General features: G+C 36.0%; 2 protein-coding genes across 6 annotated transcripts; one reads left to right on the forward strand and one right to left on the reverse strand.

Annotated features, from left to right (window-relative positions):
• Positions 1–1934: 1934 nt before the first annotated feature.
• LOC18051595 (GTPase Der) lies at positions 1935–8926 on the reverse strand. 2 transcript variants are annotated; one of them, XM_006446049.2, is made up of 12 exons: positions 8461–8926; positions 8076–8143; positions 7762–7845; positions 7312–7605; positions 6767–6906; positions 5797–5884; positions 4978–5160; positions 4124–4285; positions 3528–3721; positions 3062–3212; positions 2531–2696; positions 1935–2340 (listed from the first exon to the last, which is right to left on the reverse strand). In XM_006446049.2, the coding sequence occupies exons 1-12, from the start codon at positions 8861–8863 to the stop codon at positions 2273–2275; spliced, it is 2001 nt and encodes a 666-aa protein (XP_006446112.1). In that variant the 5' UTR covers positions 8864–8926; the 3' UTR covers positions 1935–2272. The 2 variants fall into 2 exon arrangements, with proteins under 2 accessions (XP_006446112.1, XP_024046168.1); XM_024190400.1 differs by having other exon boundaries at positions 2531–2777.
• Positions 8927–9157: 231 nt separating this feature from the next.
• LOC112100779 (tRNA-specific 2-thiouridylase MnmA) lies at positions 9158–14934 on the forward strand. 4 transcript variants are annotated; one of them, XM_024190401.1, is made up of 10 exons: positions 9158–9496; positions 9747–9821; positions 10182–10235; positions 10546–10624; positions 10710–10837; positions 11330–11413; positions 12202–12285; positions 12795–12946; positions 13234–13384; positions 13713–14933. In XM_024190401.1, exons 1-10 carry the CDS (start codon positions 9179–9181, stop codon positions 14163–14165), a joined length of 1578 nt encoding a protein of 525 aa, XP_024046169.1. In that variant the 5' UTR covers positions 9158–9178; the 3' UTR covers positions 14166–14933. The 4 variants fall into 4 exon arrangements, with proteins under 4 accessions (XP_024046169.1, XP_024046170.1, XP_024046171.1 ...); XM_024190402.1 differs by lacking the exon at positions 10182–10235 and having other exon boundaries at positions 13713–14934; XM_024190403.1 differs by having other exon boundaries at positions 9411–9496; positions 9699–10235.
• The last annotated feature ends 953 nt before the right edge of the window (positions 14935–15887 follow it).

The following is a 15887-nucleotide window of genomic DNA, read 5'->3' on the forward strand; positions in this document are numbered from 1 at the left end:
TAGCACAATTCTCATGTAAATTATTAGGCTGTCAAATTTATATCATTTACATGTAAGGGTAGTGAAATAATAATTAGGTTTCATTTAAAAATATTAGATTATAAGTCGCAAAATTAAATACCTAACTTAGTAGATATAATAACTCATGTTCTATGAGTGTAATTTTATGTTTTTATCATAATAGTAAAATAGTAAAATAAAACTTATATTAAAATTTATAATTAAAGATGGTCAACGAACCTAAGAAAAAAAGTTAATAGGAGGATCTAATTGATTAACTGTACAAAATTTTTATTAATTTGTATTTTTTAAGCATATTATGAACTCATTGTAATTATTTTCTAGAAGTGGGGTGAATTTACAAAAATAGTGGGGTGGAACTATCCCTATCCTTTTGAAAATGAGGTGGGTTTATAAAATTTGTGGAGTGAAAATATTACTACCCTATTATTTATTTGTATATATTGCAGTTTCCCCCTTATATTTACACTTTTCATTTATAATCTCTTTAAATTTATATGTTCTTCATTATGCCCCCGTCAAAACCAAACTCCTTGCAAGTTTACACGTACGATTTGGCCTTTGCTGCAAATTAAGTAGTTTATTCGGATCAAAAGCCTTTTCGTATTTGGTATAATAAACCTATTCCTTCTCAAACATCAATGCGTATACTGTCCAAAGACGTCATTAATTATCATATTGATTTAATTCGTTGCTTACTTATTTCCTTTTCGAGTTCTTGGGGTTTACTAAATTTCTCTTTTCTCTCCAAATTTTCTTGCATTTGTAAAGATGAACAACTTAAAGTCATCACGCTCTAGAATTTTTATTGATGAAGTTGACGAGGAGGCACAATCGCTTTCGGTTCATGATCATGAGAATGAATTATTAGAAGAGCTGATGACGAAGGACTCGTACAGTCCTCGTCCTTTGCATTTCTTTTTAGAAGAACTTCACGTTCAAGCTAAGGAGAAAGCAAACCATCCACTACAAACAACTCCATCATCATCAGCAGCATGCGACAACAATTCTTCATCATCGGTTCTTCAAGACAAGAAGCTTGATCATCAAGTTGATCGTGTTCATGATCAAGATCAAGATGAACTTGATGCATTGTTGTGGGATGACTTCTATAATCCGCGGCCGCTTCACTTTTTCCTCGAAGAACTGAACAAACTGAACGATAAACAGAAGAGCACAAACGGAGAAGATTGACGAGTTGTTTGACGATTTCTACAATTCTGTTCCTCTCGACGTCTTTATACAAAAGTTGTGCAAGATACATGATGCATGATGAATAACCTAGTCTAAAGCTTTTCGAGAATAATGCTAGCTAAAAGATTCATGAAGGTTCCAAGATTCTGCTTCTGAAAAACTGCTTTGTTTACTTACTAATTAGGGTTTGCATGCATGGTATAATCAGTTGTACTGGGTACGTTAATATTATGGCTAAGTCTTTGTTGAAGGTTCTTGTATGCAGAAATTAATTAATGTTATCGTGCAAGATTTGTCTTTTCAGTCCTGAATATTTAAGAAATTTACAAGACTTCAGTTGTATTATGAGATTCAATTTGTATTGCTAGTAGCATGAATACGTAGTATATTATACAAGCCATGATCGTAGTATATTGTACAAGCCATGATCGTCAGCGTGGAATCAAAAATACAAACTTTATTGCTTTAAAGATGACGAGGCATTATGTTACCTTTCTTTCTCTTTTATTTCCCCCCAAAGTTTCGGGAAAAAAAAACGATATATTTCATTACTTTTCTATCTTAAATTGTGAAGGTTAATTAATAATAGTTTAACTTTCCACAACGTACATATAAATAAAATATGTACATAAAATCGCATCATAAGAGGAAAAGATATGATATTCAAATCCCGCTCACATAGGTGAGAAGAAGATTAAATTGCTGTTAGATTAAATAAGAAAACAAAAAAACATGTAAATATTTTTTATTCATGGTACAATTTGCCGTGCGAAATTCATTGTATTGTCAACAATACATCTCACAAGATCACAACTATTTTTCGTACCTATTGCTGTATTTCAAAAATATACAGAGAATGGATCACTTTCCCTTCTTCTCTCTCCCTGGTTTCTGGCTAGGATCGAAATGAAACTTTGTAACAGACTAAAAGTTATGTTCATGAAGATTAATCGTAACATCCGCGCCTTTGGTTCACTTTCAGCTACCAGCACGAACCATTCCACAAAATGCACATTTTCACACAATAAAAGCTGAAGCCTTCGCTAAAACAATCAATTTATGTGCTCGATGCTACTTTTCTGTCGCGTGGCACAAGATTTGCTTGTGTTCTTGATGCTGACTTGCCTGAACACCAAAAGGAAAGACATATATCAACTAACCAGTAAATCACAGCATTCTATCCAAATATCATTTTTTTATAAAAAAATGATGGTCTTTAAAAGAAAAACACATTTAAATTTTTAAAAATTGCAAAAAATAAATTAATGGTTGATCATTATCTTGAACGATGGAAGGGCTTGCACTTATGACTAACCTTCCTTCATTTCCATTTTTCTTCTGCTGCGCCAAAGGAGTCGAATTGGTGTACCAGAAAACCCTGCATCCGCACGCAATTGCTTCTCCATGTAACGCCGATAAGTCTCAGGAAATAGTTTTGCATCATTTACAAAGAAAACAAATGTGGGCGGCCTGACAGCAGCCTGCAAAAGATCATACTTAATATGAAGTGGCCCCAATGCACCATACCGAAATGCTGAACGCACAAAAATTCCAAGTAGCAGCTGAACCCGGAAAGGAATAAGAGCGTGCCACCAAGTTACCAAAATGGCATGTGAGAATGAGTTTTCAACAATTGACTTCTACACATCAAATTAGAATGTTTTTGAATTGTAGCACACATCGGGATTTTTGGGCAGTATTAAAAAAAAAAAGGGAGTGCCCATTAAAAAAATACAAATCCCTAAACAAAGAACACATGTTAATTTCTTCTAACAACCTGAATATAGAATGACAGAGCAAGTCACAACAGGTAACATGATTACTCGACAGCTTGCATGACAAGTACCTGAGTGCAATAATATACACGTCCTCTCCGGCCACCTCTGGTCCTAGGAGGTGATTTAAAAGCTACTGCTTCCTGTACTACTTGATTTATTGTGGCAGTACTTAGCCTTCTTGATCTCTCCTTATCAACCATTTCAGCAGCAACAATGATCCTGAGTCAAAACAACCACACACCTAATTTTTCTTTTCTTCGAAGAAAAATTATAAAAAAAAAAATAACGGTGCATAAGATCATGCAAACAACAAATCTTATCTATAGATGTTTTCACATCAAGCCAACAGAAGATATTTCCATTGACATCTATGTCAGGAGTGAAAAACTAAAGAATCTTTTCCTTCTAGGCATTATTCGGAGTGTTAGGATAACCTTCAAATAAAGATGAATTTGGGGGTAATACAAAATAATGCTGCCCGGGTCAGTCATTTAAAGAAGTCAAGTAAATGATGTGGCTAGATACAAAACATACTTATCGACACTTTGACCAGCTATTGCAGTTGAATAAACAATGGGTGCCCAGTCAAGAGCGCGAAGCTTCTCTCTAACATCTTGCTCATAGTATGTTGCAGTTTGCTGGTTTTTATTTGGAATGGTATCCCATTTGTTTACAACAATCAGACAGCCCTTCCCTTCTTGCTCGATCCTTTCAGCAATCCTGCAATCCTAGGACAATAAGAGGACCGGTTAGAGAAACAGCCACCAAATCATTCAATTGTCAGACCGAAACAAACAAATGGTACGTTTGAGAACTATCAGTGAGATTATCTCTTCATAATTTCCCATAAAAGGACCTCAGCTTACTCCCTACAACATCCTACATTCCCCACCTATGGTCTCTCCAATCAGCCTGAAACATAGAATTGGCGCAGTTACTAGTGTAATGAATGCTATTTTCATTTTCCAGCTTCAGAATACGAAGTGATTATATCTTCATGAACATGGTACACTAAGTTAATCAAAAAGAAGATGAAAAAAGAGAAAAGAATGCAATAAGTGCATATCACGCCAGAAATTCCCGACATTTTCATAAATAAGATTACCCCATAGAAGCTTCAAATAAAGTACCTGTTCTGTGATACAAGCCATGGCCTCAATGACAAGAGCAACAACATCAGAACGGCGAATGGCACGAAATGCTCTGTTCACTGACAAAGCCTCTGTCGTACTACCTGATGAAGCTATAGCTGCCCTTTTTCTGATTCCAGCAGTATCAATAAGCCGAAACTTCTGCAATAAAAGAGACTTTTAGCCTCTAAGAAAATGCAAAATGCCAGAGAGCAAAAACATGACTCAAATTAATGTATGTCATCCACGTCTGTGGTCCACTAATAAAGTGAAGGTTCTTATGTTGTGCATGTCTGAATTCAGCTTCATAAATACAGCTATTTCATCATAAGTTATCCACAACTAGTATAAATTTTGATAGGAACTAATGCATCCAAAAAAATCAAGAACTACACCTTGATGTGGAACAGTTGTAGCAAGATCGGATCAGCTGAAAAAGTTTGATGACAGTAAGTGGCTTCCCGATTCAATAATAGGCTATGGGTAGAATTAAGTACATAACAGTTGAATCTTATGTGAAACAACAAAGTTTACTAATTAATAATCTAAGCATATATGTTCACAAAAGAGGCCATTGGGGGGATGGTTGGCCAGTTATTAAGAAAAATGAAAAAACTGCAAAACAGAATGATTAAAAGTGACTGTTGGAGTTATGCATACACATGTTCGAATGCAAAGCTAATAGTTATTACTACCTCCAAAGTTCAACACACAACTCAATCAGTTCATGTGAAGTATCTGGAGAACTCTCAGTTCTTTGAAGTAGATCAATATCCTTTATAAATCACTAAACAATGCTGTAAAATTGATAGACAATAAGCATAAATAATACAAAGGCTCCAAACTTGTAATACCTGGCCCTCGGGTCCTGTAAATTCAGTATCAATAGCATCACGAGTAGTGCCACTTATAGGACTAACAATTGTTCTATCCTCTCCAACCAATGCATTCAAAATGCTACTTTTACCAACGTTTGGCCGACCAACAATGGCAATGGCAGGAATACGATTTTCTTCTTCAACGAGGTCTTCTGTTCCCTATAAATTGCAGCCAATCAACACTCATTCATCATGTTATAAAAGGCAAAGCACTTTTCAAATATGAGAAAAGATGTGAACACGCATTGTGCACAATAGCATAGGTCTAATTTTGAGTTGTCTAAACAAGCTCAAAGTACGATTAATTCATAACAGTTCATAAAGTATCTTCAAATGATGGAAGACAACAATACAATTATATTAGGGGAAAAGAGGGCATAGAATACCTTTAAAGTGGCAAAACGAGTTATCAGCTTGACATTGGTGATCAAGGAATTAAACTCGATTATTCCTCAAGCATTTCTATGTTGCTTCAATTTCTACATTGTAAAAGTTTTTATAACTTAAAAAGACCAGTGGATCTGAGTCCTAATTCTGAGAATAAAACTCATTCATAGCAATTGGGATAAAGACTAAATAATACAAAATAAAACTGAGCTCCTTAAATTAAATGCATAACCAAAGTTCAAATATGAAAAACATCAATAAGTACATGGTCAATACGTACTTTTCCAGTAAATAACACTTCAAATAATTTGGAATTGATTAAGATGATTGCTAATTGGATCAACACCTAGGAATGATATGAAAAATCTCAGTGATTGCGTTACAAATGAGCAAGAATCCAATACAAACCTCAACTTTTTTCAATTCTGAACAAACAAGGTCTAGAAGCTCTCCAGTTCCCGTCCCAGATATTGCAGAAATAGGAAGAGGTGAGAACCTGGTTCACATATTGCATATTCAAGATCTGGGTCTACCAAAAAGGTGCAGACTAATCAAAACCAAAATGTGCCAAGTAAAAGACCAACGAGGTCTACCAAATATTCAAGATCTGATCAAAACAAGTCAATTCATTTATGAGAGGATAAAAGAAGGAAAAAGAAAAAGACATCCTAACACAGAATTTCAGATATCATATCCTCTAGACAAGTATCAAAAGTGTATAAGTGTACATAAACATGTAAATCTTTGGGATACAAAAGCCAGAAAATCCACTACCATAACTAGCTAGCTCAATAATGGATGCACATACTGCATCAGTTAAATCACAAAAGTTTCACAAAAAAATTACAGCAGTTACCCATGGGATTCATAGAGAAACTATGTTTAATCCTAAGACATTTTATCTTCCGTTCCTTTTTCTTTCGAGAAGTTATAAACTTTGAATTCTTAACAAGAACATTATTAATCATGAATTCATAAGATTAAGATTTTGAATCGGCAATACTCTTCAATAACGCCCAGTTTCTGGTTAAAAGAAACAATTTTATGCCGAGGAAACAAAGACAATACAAGGAAACACAAAAAGCAAGAGAAATTTGCTTTCCAAAATAGTGCACAGTCCAAAACCATAGCAGAAATAGCAAACAAATTCACAGCTAAAATATACAACAAAGAACAAAAAGAGTCAAATAATTCAGAAAAACAAAAAGCTTATAATTAGTCAAGTGCTCTCATATACAAAGAAAACAATATCTGCCTTATAATGACTTTTGATCTAAACGTAAATTGGGTTCATTAGACAACTACCAAAAAAGATGGACAGGCATTCATCATACAATTGAGACCAAAAATTTTCTGGAAAAGAGAATGAACATCTCACCCCAAGGACCAAAATTCTGACACTTGCATAATTCCTTTGCGTGGAGACTCACACTTGTTAACGGCAAGAATGATAAACTTATCCATGTAGTTCTTACGTAGCCAATCTGCTATCTCCTCATCAGCTGCTGTCAAACCTGCCTGCTCCATGAACATAAAAATTGTTCAGACAATGAAACAATAATTGTTCGCTTAACCAGAAGAACTTGACAAAATTGATACTGTTCAGGATGAATTGAAATTAATTACTTTTTAAATCAAAATAGGCAAGCATTTCATCATCCATTATAAAACCAAGAAGGACTGAATAAAAAAAAATGAAGTTAACACTGCACGACTAAGAGTTTACGGAAACAGATCCTAAATCACCATCATCTAATCCCACTAGCATACAGTCAAAACCTTCTCCAATTCAAACTAGACTGTAAAATCACCCAGGCTAACCTCCAAATGACAGGATGCGGAGAAAAGGTAAAGTTTCCATATATAGTTTTAAAAAAAAGGCGCTATTCATCAGCTAGAAGTTATAAAATAACAAATCTACACCTGGCCATCAACAAGGAATATAATGACACAGGATTCTTCTATAGCTGCAGTTGCTTGTCTCTCAATCATTGATGGCATCCTAGCAACAGCTGCCTCCCTGGTGGCAAGTGGAATTCCTTCCATTCCAATAGTCGTTGTGATAGCCAAATCTTCCATAATATTAGGCTGGGACTTTGAAACATTTAGCACACCACCAGTATCCACCAGCATAAATTCATGCTCTCCCCAAAATGATCTGCCATACATTCGATCCCTAGTAACCCCAGGTTCATCCACCACAATAGCCCTGTTACCCTGCAATATATATTAAAGTGTAGCAAATATCAAATTTTGCCAATGGAGAAACTTCAAAAAGTTCCCTTCAACTTCAAATTCAGTTTCCCCAATACTGGAAAGTTAACCAACAGTTACAGACAGAATCATTAAAAGATAAAATTTATGATTAAGTACCCCAACAAGACGGTTAAATAGTGCTGATTTACCAACATTCGGCCTTCCAACAATAGCAACTCTTGGCAGAAGATGTTCAGGGACCTGCAGAAGGAATTTCAAAATAGCAGTAACAGTGAAATCAGACTCCCTTCAAAAGACAAAGTTCCTAAATCATTTTATCATACAAAAATATCACATCCGCCGAATTAAAAATAAAAAGACAGAAGGAAAACCAAAAAACGGCCAAATTTCTTAGCTCACTACAACAGTCGATGATAGTCTTCATCATATATAAAAAAAAAAGGGAACATGAGAAAACGGGGATTACTAACATTTCCTATAGTAGTTTTACGCTTTTTCTGCTTTTTGCCAGAATCCTTTCGATCATCCGTCTCATCTTCTGAAATCAATACACAGTTAAAAATCGTAATATTAAGAAATTAAATCATACAAATTAAACATGTAGCTTCTTTTATAAACTTTTCAATCAAATTAATAAAAAAAACTTAAATTTTGATTCAAGGCCAATTCATCACTTTCCAGCAGTTCCTAATATTCAAATGCAAGAAAAGCAAGTTTTTTTTTTTTTCATTCTTCTTATTTCAATATGAATGGTATAACTTTAATTTCACTAAATATTTACAATTATTTTTTAACCTCGATTAACACTTTAACTATAAAGGACTTTTTAATTTTAATGAAAAAAAAGAAGCTTACGTATTATTAGTTGGCGAGATAACAAAGAAGAGTACTCGCGAACAGCGTCTTTGGCTTCTCGCTCAAGCGCGTCGACGTCAATGCCGAAATCCTGACCGTCAGACTCATCATCGACGTCTTCATACTCGGCGTCGTCGTCCTCGTCCTCAAACGGCGAATCTTCGAAGGCGTCGTCGTTTGAGGACGAAACGGCGTCGTTGGAGGGAGATAGAGACCGGAGGTGGCGAGTGAGAGGGAGAGGGAGAGGATAGTGTTTGTGGAGAGAAAGGGAGAGTAATTGAGGAGAGAATGAGCGAAGGATTGGAAATGAAGAGGAGAAGGAAGACGAGAAGGGCAGTTTCGGAATTGCAGAGATGAGAGAAATTGAAGAAGAAAGCGTGTGAGCTGCAGCTGCAGATGGCATTTTTGTTTTTGCGAGTGTTTTCAGAAACGGAAATGGAAAATGGAAATTGAAGATTTTTGGCGGTTAATGGGCAACTGAGGGGAAAAAAGAGAGGGAGAGAGGTTTATCCGGTTGGGGGGTTTTGGGTTTGGCGCATGTTAAGATGCCTTGTTCTAAAATACGCCAAGAGTTCGCGATACAGCGCACCTCATATGAATGCAAGCACAACGGACACAACTCAACCGGTGTTGAGTTGAGAGTTTCTGTTTCTTATCCTACATCTACATCTACATCTACACGCGCAGAACATCAAAAGTCCAAAAGCAGGGACAACGAATGCTTAGAGTGAATCCCATGTCCATGACCTTGTCTTCAGTCAAACCCTTGCTCTCTCTCTTCTTGTCTCGAAAACCCAGAACCCTTTTTCACTCTCATAACCCAAAACTGATCTTCCTCCGTAGACCCATCTCATGTTCTGTTTCAACAGCAGCAACCCAAATTGAACCCCGTTATCTGTCTTGCAGTATGCCCCATCAAAAGGGCCTTAAAGTTGCTGTTCTTTTGAGCGGCGGTGTTGATAGCAGTGTTGCTCTTAGGCTTCTTCATTCTGCTGGCCATTCTTGCACTGCCTTTTACCTCAAAATTTGGTTTCAAGTGCGCCTTTTTCTTTCTATTTCTTTCTTTTTTTTATAAAATAACAATTTTAATTCGTATGATTCAGAGATGTATATTTGGTGATTGCCATGTCATTGTTTATTGATGAAGTTCTGTTGGAGAAATATTTTATCATGTCAGTTTGATGTTAATTAATGTTTATTCAACTCATCACACTACGCTAAAATATTAAATCTTGCAGTCGATAAGACAGCAGAGCAAGCTGTTTCTGATTTGTGGTTTGGTGTAGGAAGACTTCGAGAACTTCTGGACCGAATGCCCATGGGAAGAAGATATGAAGTATGCAAAAGCTGTTTGTGATCAGGTTACCCCTATTGTTTTCAATTGTTTTTTTTTTCCCTCGCGAAGCTATATAGGTAGAGTTGCTTTGAAATAGAAATACAGTGAAAAATGATTTAGGAAGTGGGATTTTTTTTTCTTTCTTTTTATGGGGATGTGCTGGTGGTTAACTAGGTGAATGATGTGTATTTATCTTTGTTAGTCTAATAAAGCTTCTTCGTTTTCATTTCCTTATTTATTATCCAACAATAGCTTGAAACCTTCATGGTTTACATAAAAGTATCTAGTTCCTTTTATGATAGCAAAGTCTTGTCTTGATCTCCCTGGTATAGGTTGTGCAGAAGAAACGCCTTCACAACTGAAATTAAATGACGTTGGTTTTCAGGTTGATGTACCACTGGAAGTTGTGCATTTGACAGATGAATACTGGAAAAATGTGGTATGCATGGCCCGAATAAAATAGCTTATCTAATTTATTTTAAATGAGCCCTCATTTCTATATAATTCTCTTGCTTGATGGAATTGCCATTAGTTCAACTAGGAAACTTGTAAATCATTTCTCATTTACCTTGATATGAATTAATTCAAACTATGTTTCATATTGTTGGTTGTTTGCTTCTTCTATTGTCATCATATTGGGTAACTTGAATTTGCTTCCTCTATTGTCATCATATTGGGTAACTTGAAAATGTTGGGGATAGCTAATTTTGTGTCTGGTTAGTCATGAAAACGTCTGATCTCCTGCTCAGGTGTCCTACATTATTGAAGAGTATCGATGTGGCCGTACTCCCAACCCAGATGTCCTTTGTAATACAAGAATAAAATTTGGTATGCATCAGTGTAACTTGAAGGGTGTGACTGAATCCAATGCTTTACACTTGTTTTCTAAATTTTGTCCTTTTTAACTCTTCAGGCGCATTCATGGATGCCATAAGCAGTATGGAATTTGATTATGTTGCTTCTGGGCATTATGCAAAAGTTGTCCACTCATCTGCAGATCAAGAGTATAAGCCTTCTGTTTTAGAACTATCAAAAGACAAGGTGCTATTCTAGATGAACATTTGTTCTTTTATATTTCTTTCCTGCATTTGTGGCTTGATTGTTCCAGTTGGCTTATCTGTCAAGTGAATTCAGCTAAGGTTTTTGCTTTCATAAATGCCCTTCTTGGATATCATGACCATTGTACACATTCTCATAGTAATTGTTGCTTTAATATGAAAATCTGCCCTATTAGTTTATCCTCTTCGGATCACTTAATTATGGCAAATGATAGGATTGAGATTCAAGCAGATTTCATCTACATTTGATATATAATTTTATAATACTTTATTTACTTTTATTTTTGTTTTAATTTTAAATTTTATAATGTTGTTATAAAGTGGAAAAGTGTAATAATCTGATTGTGCATCGTACAGTAAGCTAATTCATACTGTGTCAATGCCGGGACTTCTGTGTTATGCTTGTATTTCATTCTTGTTTGTTGGCCTGCATCTATTTCAGTTTTTGATAAATTTGTCCTTTTTAATTTTTTAGGTCAAGGATCAAACATACTTCCTTTCACATCTCTCACAGGCCCAGCTTAAACGACTTATTTTTCCACTTGGTTGTATATCCAAGGTTAGTGGTACCTAGTTTCACTGGAATGAAACCATTGCAATAACTTGATTTATGAAAATTTGCATGTGATTCATTTCATATTTAAGAACTTGGGCTGTTGCTGTTCGTGGGTATTTGAACCGGTGAGTAAGTATTCTAGAATGTTGTTAGGAGAGAAAATGTAAAAGACTTGTGTGTTGGGTTACTGTTAGCCGCCCAAGTTCACATTTTTTAACTTTTCTTTCTCTTATTTGTGAAATTCATTCCAGTGTACTGAGGATTGGATCGTTCATAGAAAGATCCCAAGTCTTTTCTTCTCTGGGCTTATTTCATGTTATATGTTTATGTAACTTCATTTAAAACTTTCATTCATTCTTCTAGTATAAACCTCTTAATTGACCATACCCCCTGTATGTTACAAATTCTTGACTGTCATTGTGATTTGAAAGAGAATTGTAACGTTGTATAGAGAAAATCTTATAATAGTGCCGGCACTTTATCTTTTGAATGCTTGCAAGGCTGTCCCTCTTCCAAGTATGGAGTTGAAAACTTTCGAATATGCAAGCCACATTTTTGTGCAATTACACTTGGATTTCACATATTTAGAATGTGAATCTGGGACTTCCATGTGGATTATCATCCCTTGTGGTAAATGATGGATTTGAACCTATCTAGTCGCCTTGGAGGCGGATTAGGTATCCTAGATATTACTAATCATTGTGCAGACTTTTCCATACGCCTTCATGTCCTTTTTTTTTTTAATTTCTATTGTTGCAACTTGTAAATTCTCTGTGCCAAATTGTCTACAGGAAGAAGTTCGTAAGTTTGCTACACAATTTGATCTGCCCAACAAGGATAGAAAGGATTCACAGGGAATATGTTTTCTGGGAAAGGTATGGTCTGCAAGCTGAGATTAAAATTCCTCCAGATTTAAGTTATTTATATATAGAAGTATCCAAGCTTGTTTGAGATTTTGTTGGTGCCAAAATACACATTAATTGCAAATTTGTTTATAACTGGAAATCCAGTTGATCACTCTCTGACATGTTATTGGGCATATTTTTCTGATGTTATTGTCTTAATGATGAAGCTCGTTTTCATATTTAACGAAAGCATAAGGGATAAAAGTTGACATATTATAGATCGCAAAGGACCAAAGCATTTCATTTCATAATAACATTAAAGAACACAAAATAACCACAAAAAAAAAGGAACCTTGATTTGTATGTCTTGATATATGTCAGGCACTGATTCCCATAATGCAAATAATTGAACACTACAGAAAATCAACCACCTTATCGCAAGTTTTGCATATAATTTTTATACCTTCCAAGTGCATGAAGACAAGGTTGTAATTTGTGAGTTGTGACTGTGTTCATCTGACAACTAATTTTCTGTTTAGATAAAATTCAGTGAATTTGTTGCAAGACACATCGGAGAGATGGAAGGGGTCATATTGGAAGCTGAGACAGGGGATTTCCTTGGGAAACATTGGGGATTTTGGTTCTACACAATCGGTCAACGCCAAGGGCTACGTCTTCCTGGAGGACCCTGGTATATTGTTACTTTTTCTTGTTGTGAATGGCAATCATTTTTAAGTAACTAAATCTGTATTATGTGCCGGGATATGATCCTCTTAAATGACATGTTTCTGAAACAGATGCAATTAATATCCTTTTTCAAACCTTTGATAACTTTGTCACTTGAAGATACCTTTTTGTTATATTCTCTGCAAATATTTTAACTATTCATCGTCTCTGATTAGGATCTTCTGTTTTCTTCCATGTTTTGTTCTTCTTCGGTTTCACTGCTTAAGGGTTTATTTTGTACATTTCATGCAGGTATGTTGTTGAGAAGGATGTTAAGAACAATGTAGTGTTTGTGTCGAGAAATTATTATTCGTTTGACAAGAAAAGACGCCTATTTCGTGTTGGCTCTTTGAAATGGCTCAGTGGATTGCCTCCAGAGGAAATCAGTCGGCTTCAGTGTAAGGTAGGAATGAATGCTGTCATGATTGATCTGTGCTAATTTATGTCTTTATAATCCAAATAGCCACCTTTTTCCTTTTCCTTCTGGCTGAGCAAAAGTAATAACAATTTCAGATAATATATGCATAATTCCTTTAGGGCAATCAGTAAAACTGAAGTACATGAATATTAATGGCGCGATAGGTTTTGTAGGAAAAAATTACTGCCTTCGTTTAGCGGAATGGGGAGTTTAGACATGATAGTCTCCTTAGATGCTTGATATTATGATATGCCTTAATAACCGAGTCTTTGATAGTAGTTACGGTATGCTTATGTGCGCTGAAACTTTTCAGGTCAGACATGGTCCTGGTTTCTACAATTGCAATTTGATGATTGAACATGTTGAAGATGGTGGTGAGAACATTGCAGTTGTCCAGTTATCAGAAGACGATCAAGGACTGGCAGCCGGCCAGTTTGCTGCCTTCTACCAGGGAACAAGATGCATTGGCTCTGGTGTGATTTTGGAATCTTGGGATGATCAGGGTTTCCCTGTATGTGAAAAAGCTCTCGAGATTGCAAGAATGGAAGATAAATCAAAGCTTGGGAAACCCATAAAGATAAAGGTAAAACCGGAGACTCCTGAGGAGTTTAATTCTAATAAAGGTGTTCAAAGTAGTAGAAACTTGGTTAATGCTCAAAACAGCATAGCAGAGAAAAGCAATACAACATCTCAAGAAGAAGCAATTTCTAGATTCCCGATGAATTGGTTGCAAAAGCTTAGAGAAAAATGGCCACGTATATTGTAGCTTCCATCATTTGTAGGCTTCAGCTTTGCTATTTCATGAGATGCCTATTCTTTGATGTAAGCACTCACAAATTGAGCACAACATACCTTATTCTGTCACTTGCCATTCAATTCTACTCTGCTGCGTCAGCTTGTTACTATCTTATATCTTTTTCACCTCAATCACCACCACGTCGCCATCACAACAATCACCGGAAGTGAGACAGACCATCTGGCACTACTTGCCATAAAGTCACTGCTTCATGATCGACGTGGTGTTACAAGTTCATGGAGCAATTCTATAGACTTGTGCCAGTGGAGAGGTGTGACTTGTACTCATCAACATCAAAGGATAAACAAGTTAGACCTCAGAAACCAAAGCATCGTAGGTGCCTTACGCCTCATGTTGGGAACTTCGGCTACCTCAGGTTCATTAACCTTGTGGACAACAACTTCCGTGGTGAAATTCCTGAAAAGGTCGGTCGTCTGTTTAGACTCGAATATCTATTACTTGCCAACAATCATTTTTCAGGTAAAATCCCAGCCAATTTGTCACATTGCTCTAATCTTGTCAAGTTCTATGCACATGGAAACAACTTGTAGGAGCAGTACCACCCGAGTTTGGCTACTTGTCCAAGCTTACGAAACTTTTCATTTGTGAGACTCACCTATCAGGACAGCTCCTGGATTTTATTGGTAATCCTTCTGCTATTCAGGTAATGATTTTTAAAGAGAATAGCTTGGAAGGGAAATTTCCGAACACCTTAAGCAACCTGAGAAGCTTATTCTATGACAATATTAATAGAAATGAATTCTCCGGATTGATTCCTTCTTTCATTTTCAACATCTCCCTGAAATGGAATTTTCTGCCAGAAAATTCTTTCACTGGTAATTTACCACTTGAGATTGGGGTCACCCTCCCGAAAGGCCGAAACTATTATATTTTGTTGCTCGCGCAAAAACTTTACTGGTCATCTCCCAGCTTCATTGTCCGATTCTTCAAATCTAGTCAAAGAAATGTTTCCAGTGGGATAGTGTCAATTAATTTCAGCAACCTGAAGAATCTAACATCGCTAATTTTGGCAAAAAAAATGATTTGGGAAACGGAGGAGCCAGTGATCTTAATTTTGTCAACCTTCTAACTAAAGGTAGCAAATTGAAAACCCTTAGTTTAGTTGAAAATGGATTTGAAGGAGTGATGTCTCAACCACAGCCACCATAATTGCCATGGGAGGGAACCAAATCTCAGGCACCATAACTCTTGGGATAAAAAAATTAATTTTTGTCAATCTTTATGCACTTACCATGGTGAAAAACAAATTAAGTGGCCCTATTCCTCATGTAATTGGTGGGCTTAAAAACTTGCAAATACTAAACCTTGCAGGGAACATTTTACAAGATAGCATATTGCCTCCTCTCTAGGTAATTTAACACTATTAACCTATCTTGCATTGGACAATAATAAATTGCAAGGCAATCTACCCTCATCTCTTGGCTATTATCAGAATTTAATGGAATTGTCTGTCTCTAGAAACAAGCTCAGCGCCTCTTTACCGCCACTAAATTCTCAGCATAACCACTCTTTCAGTTGTCCTGGATTTGTGTGATAACCACCTTAGTGCCTTTTCCTGTAGAAGTTGGCAACTAGAAGGATCTCGTTAGATTGGATGCATCCAGGAATCATTTCTCTAGTGAGATTCCTGCTACTCTTAGTACTTGTACAAGTTTAGAATATCTTAATATG

Source organism: Citrus clementina, unplaced genomic scaffold, assembly GCF_000493195.1.
Source record: "Citrus clementina cultivar Clemenules unplaced genomic scaffold, Citrus_clementina_v1.0 scaffold_2, whole genome shotgun sequence".
NCBI lineage: Eukaryota > Viridiplantae > Streptophyta > Magnoliopsida > Sapindales > Rutaceae > Citrus > Citrus x clementina.

Coding starts and splice junctions, on each gene's coding strand:
- LOC18051595 (XM_024190400.1), bottom strand. CDS start 8,863: ATGCCATCTGCAGCTGCAGCTCACACGCTTTCTTCTTCAATTTCTCTC. Junction 3,213..3,527: donor GCTGGTCAAAGTGTCGATAA/GTATGTTTTGTA, acceptor GTTTTGACTCAG/GATCATTGTTGCTGCTGAAA. Junction 2,778..3,061: donor GTGTATATTATTGCACTCAG/GTACTTGTCATG, acceptor TTCCGGGTTCAG/CTGCTACTTGGAATTTTTGT.
- LOC112100779 (XM_024190401.1), top strand. CDS start 9,179: ATGCTTAGAGTGAATCCCATGTCCATGACCTTGTCTTCAGTCAAACCC. Junction 9,822..10,181: donor CAAAAGCTGTTTGTGATCAG/GTTACCCCTATT, acceptor GTTGGTTTTCAG/GTTGATGTACCACTGGAAGT. Junction 11,414..12,201: donor CACTTGGTTGTATATCCAAG/GTTAGTGGTACC, acceptor AATTGTCTACAG/GAAGAAGTTCGTAAGTTTGC.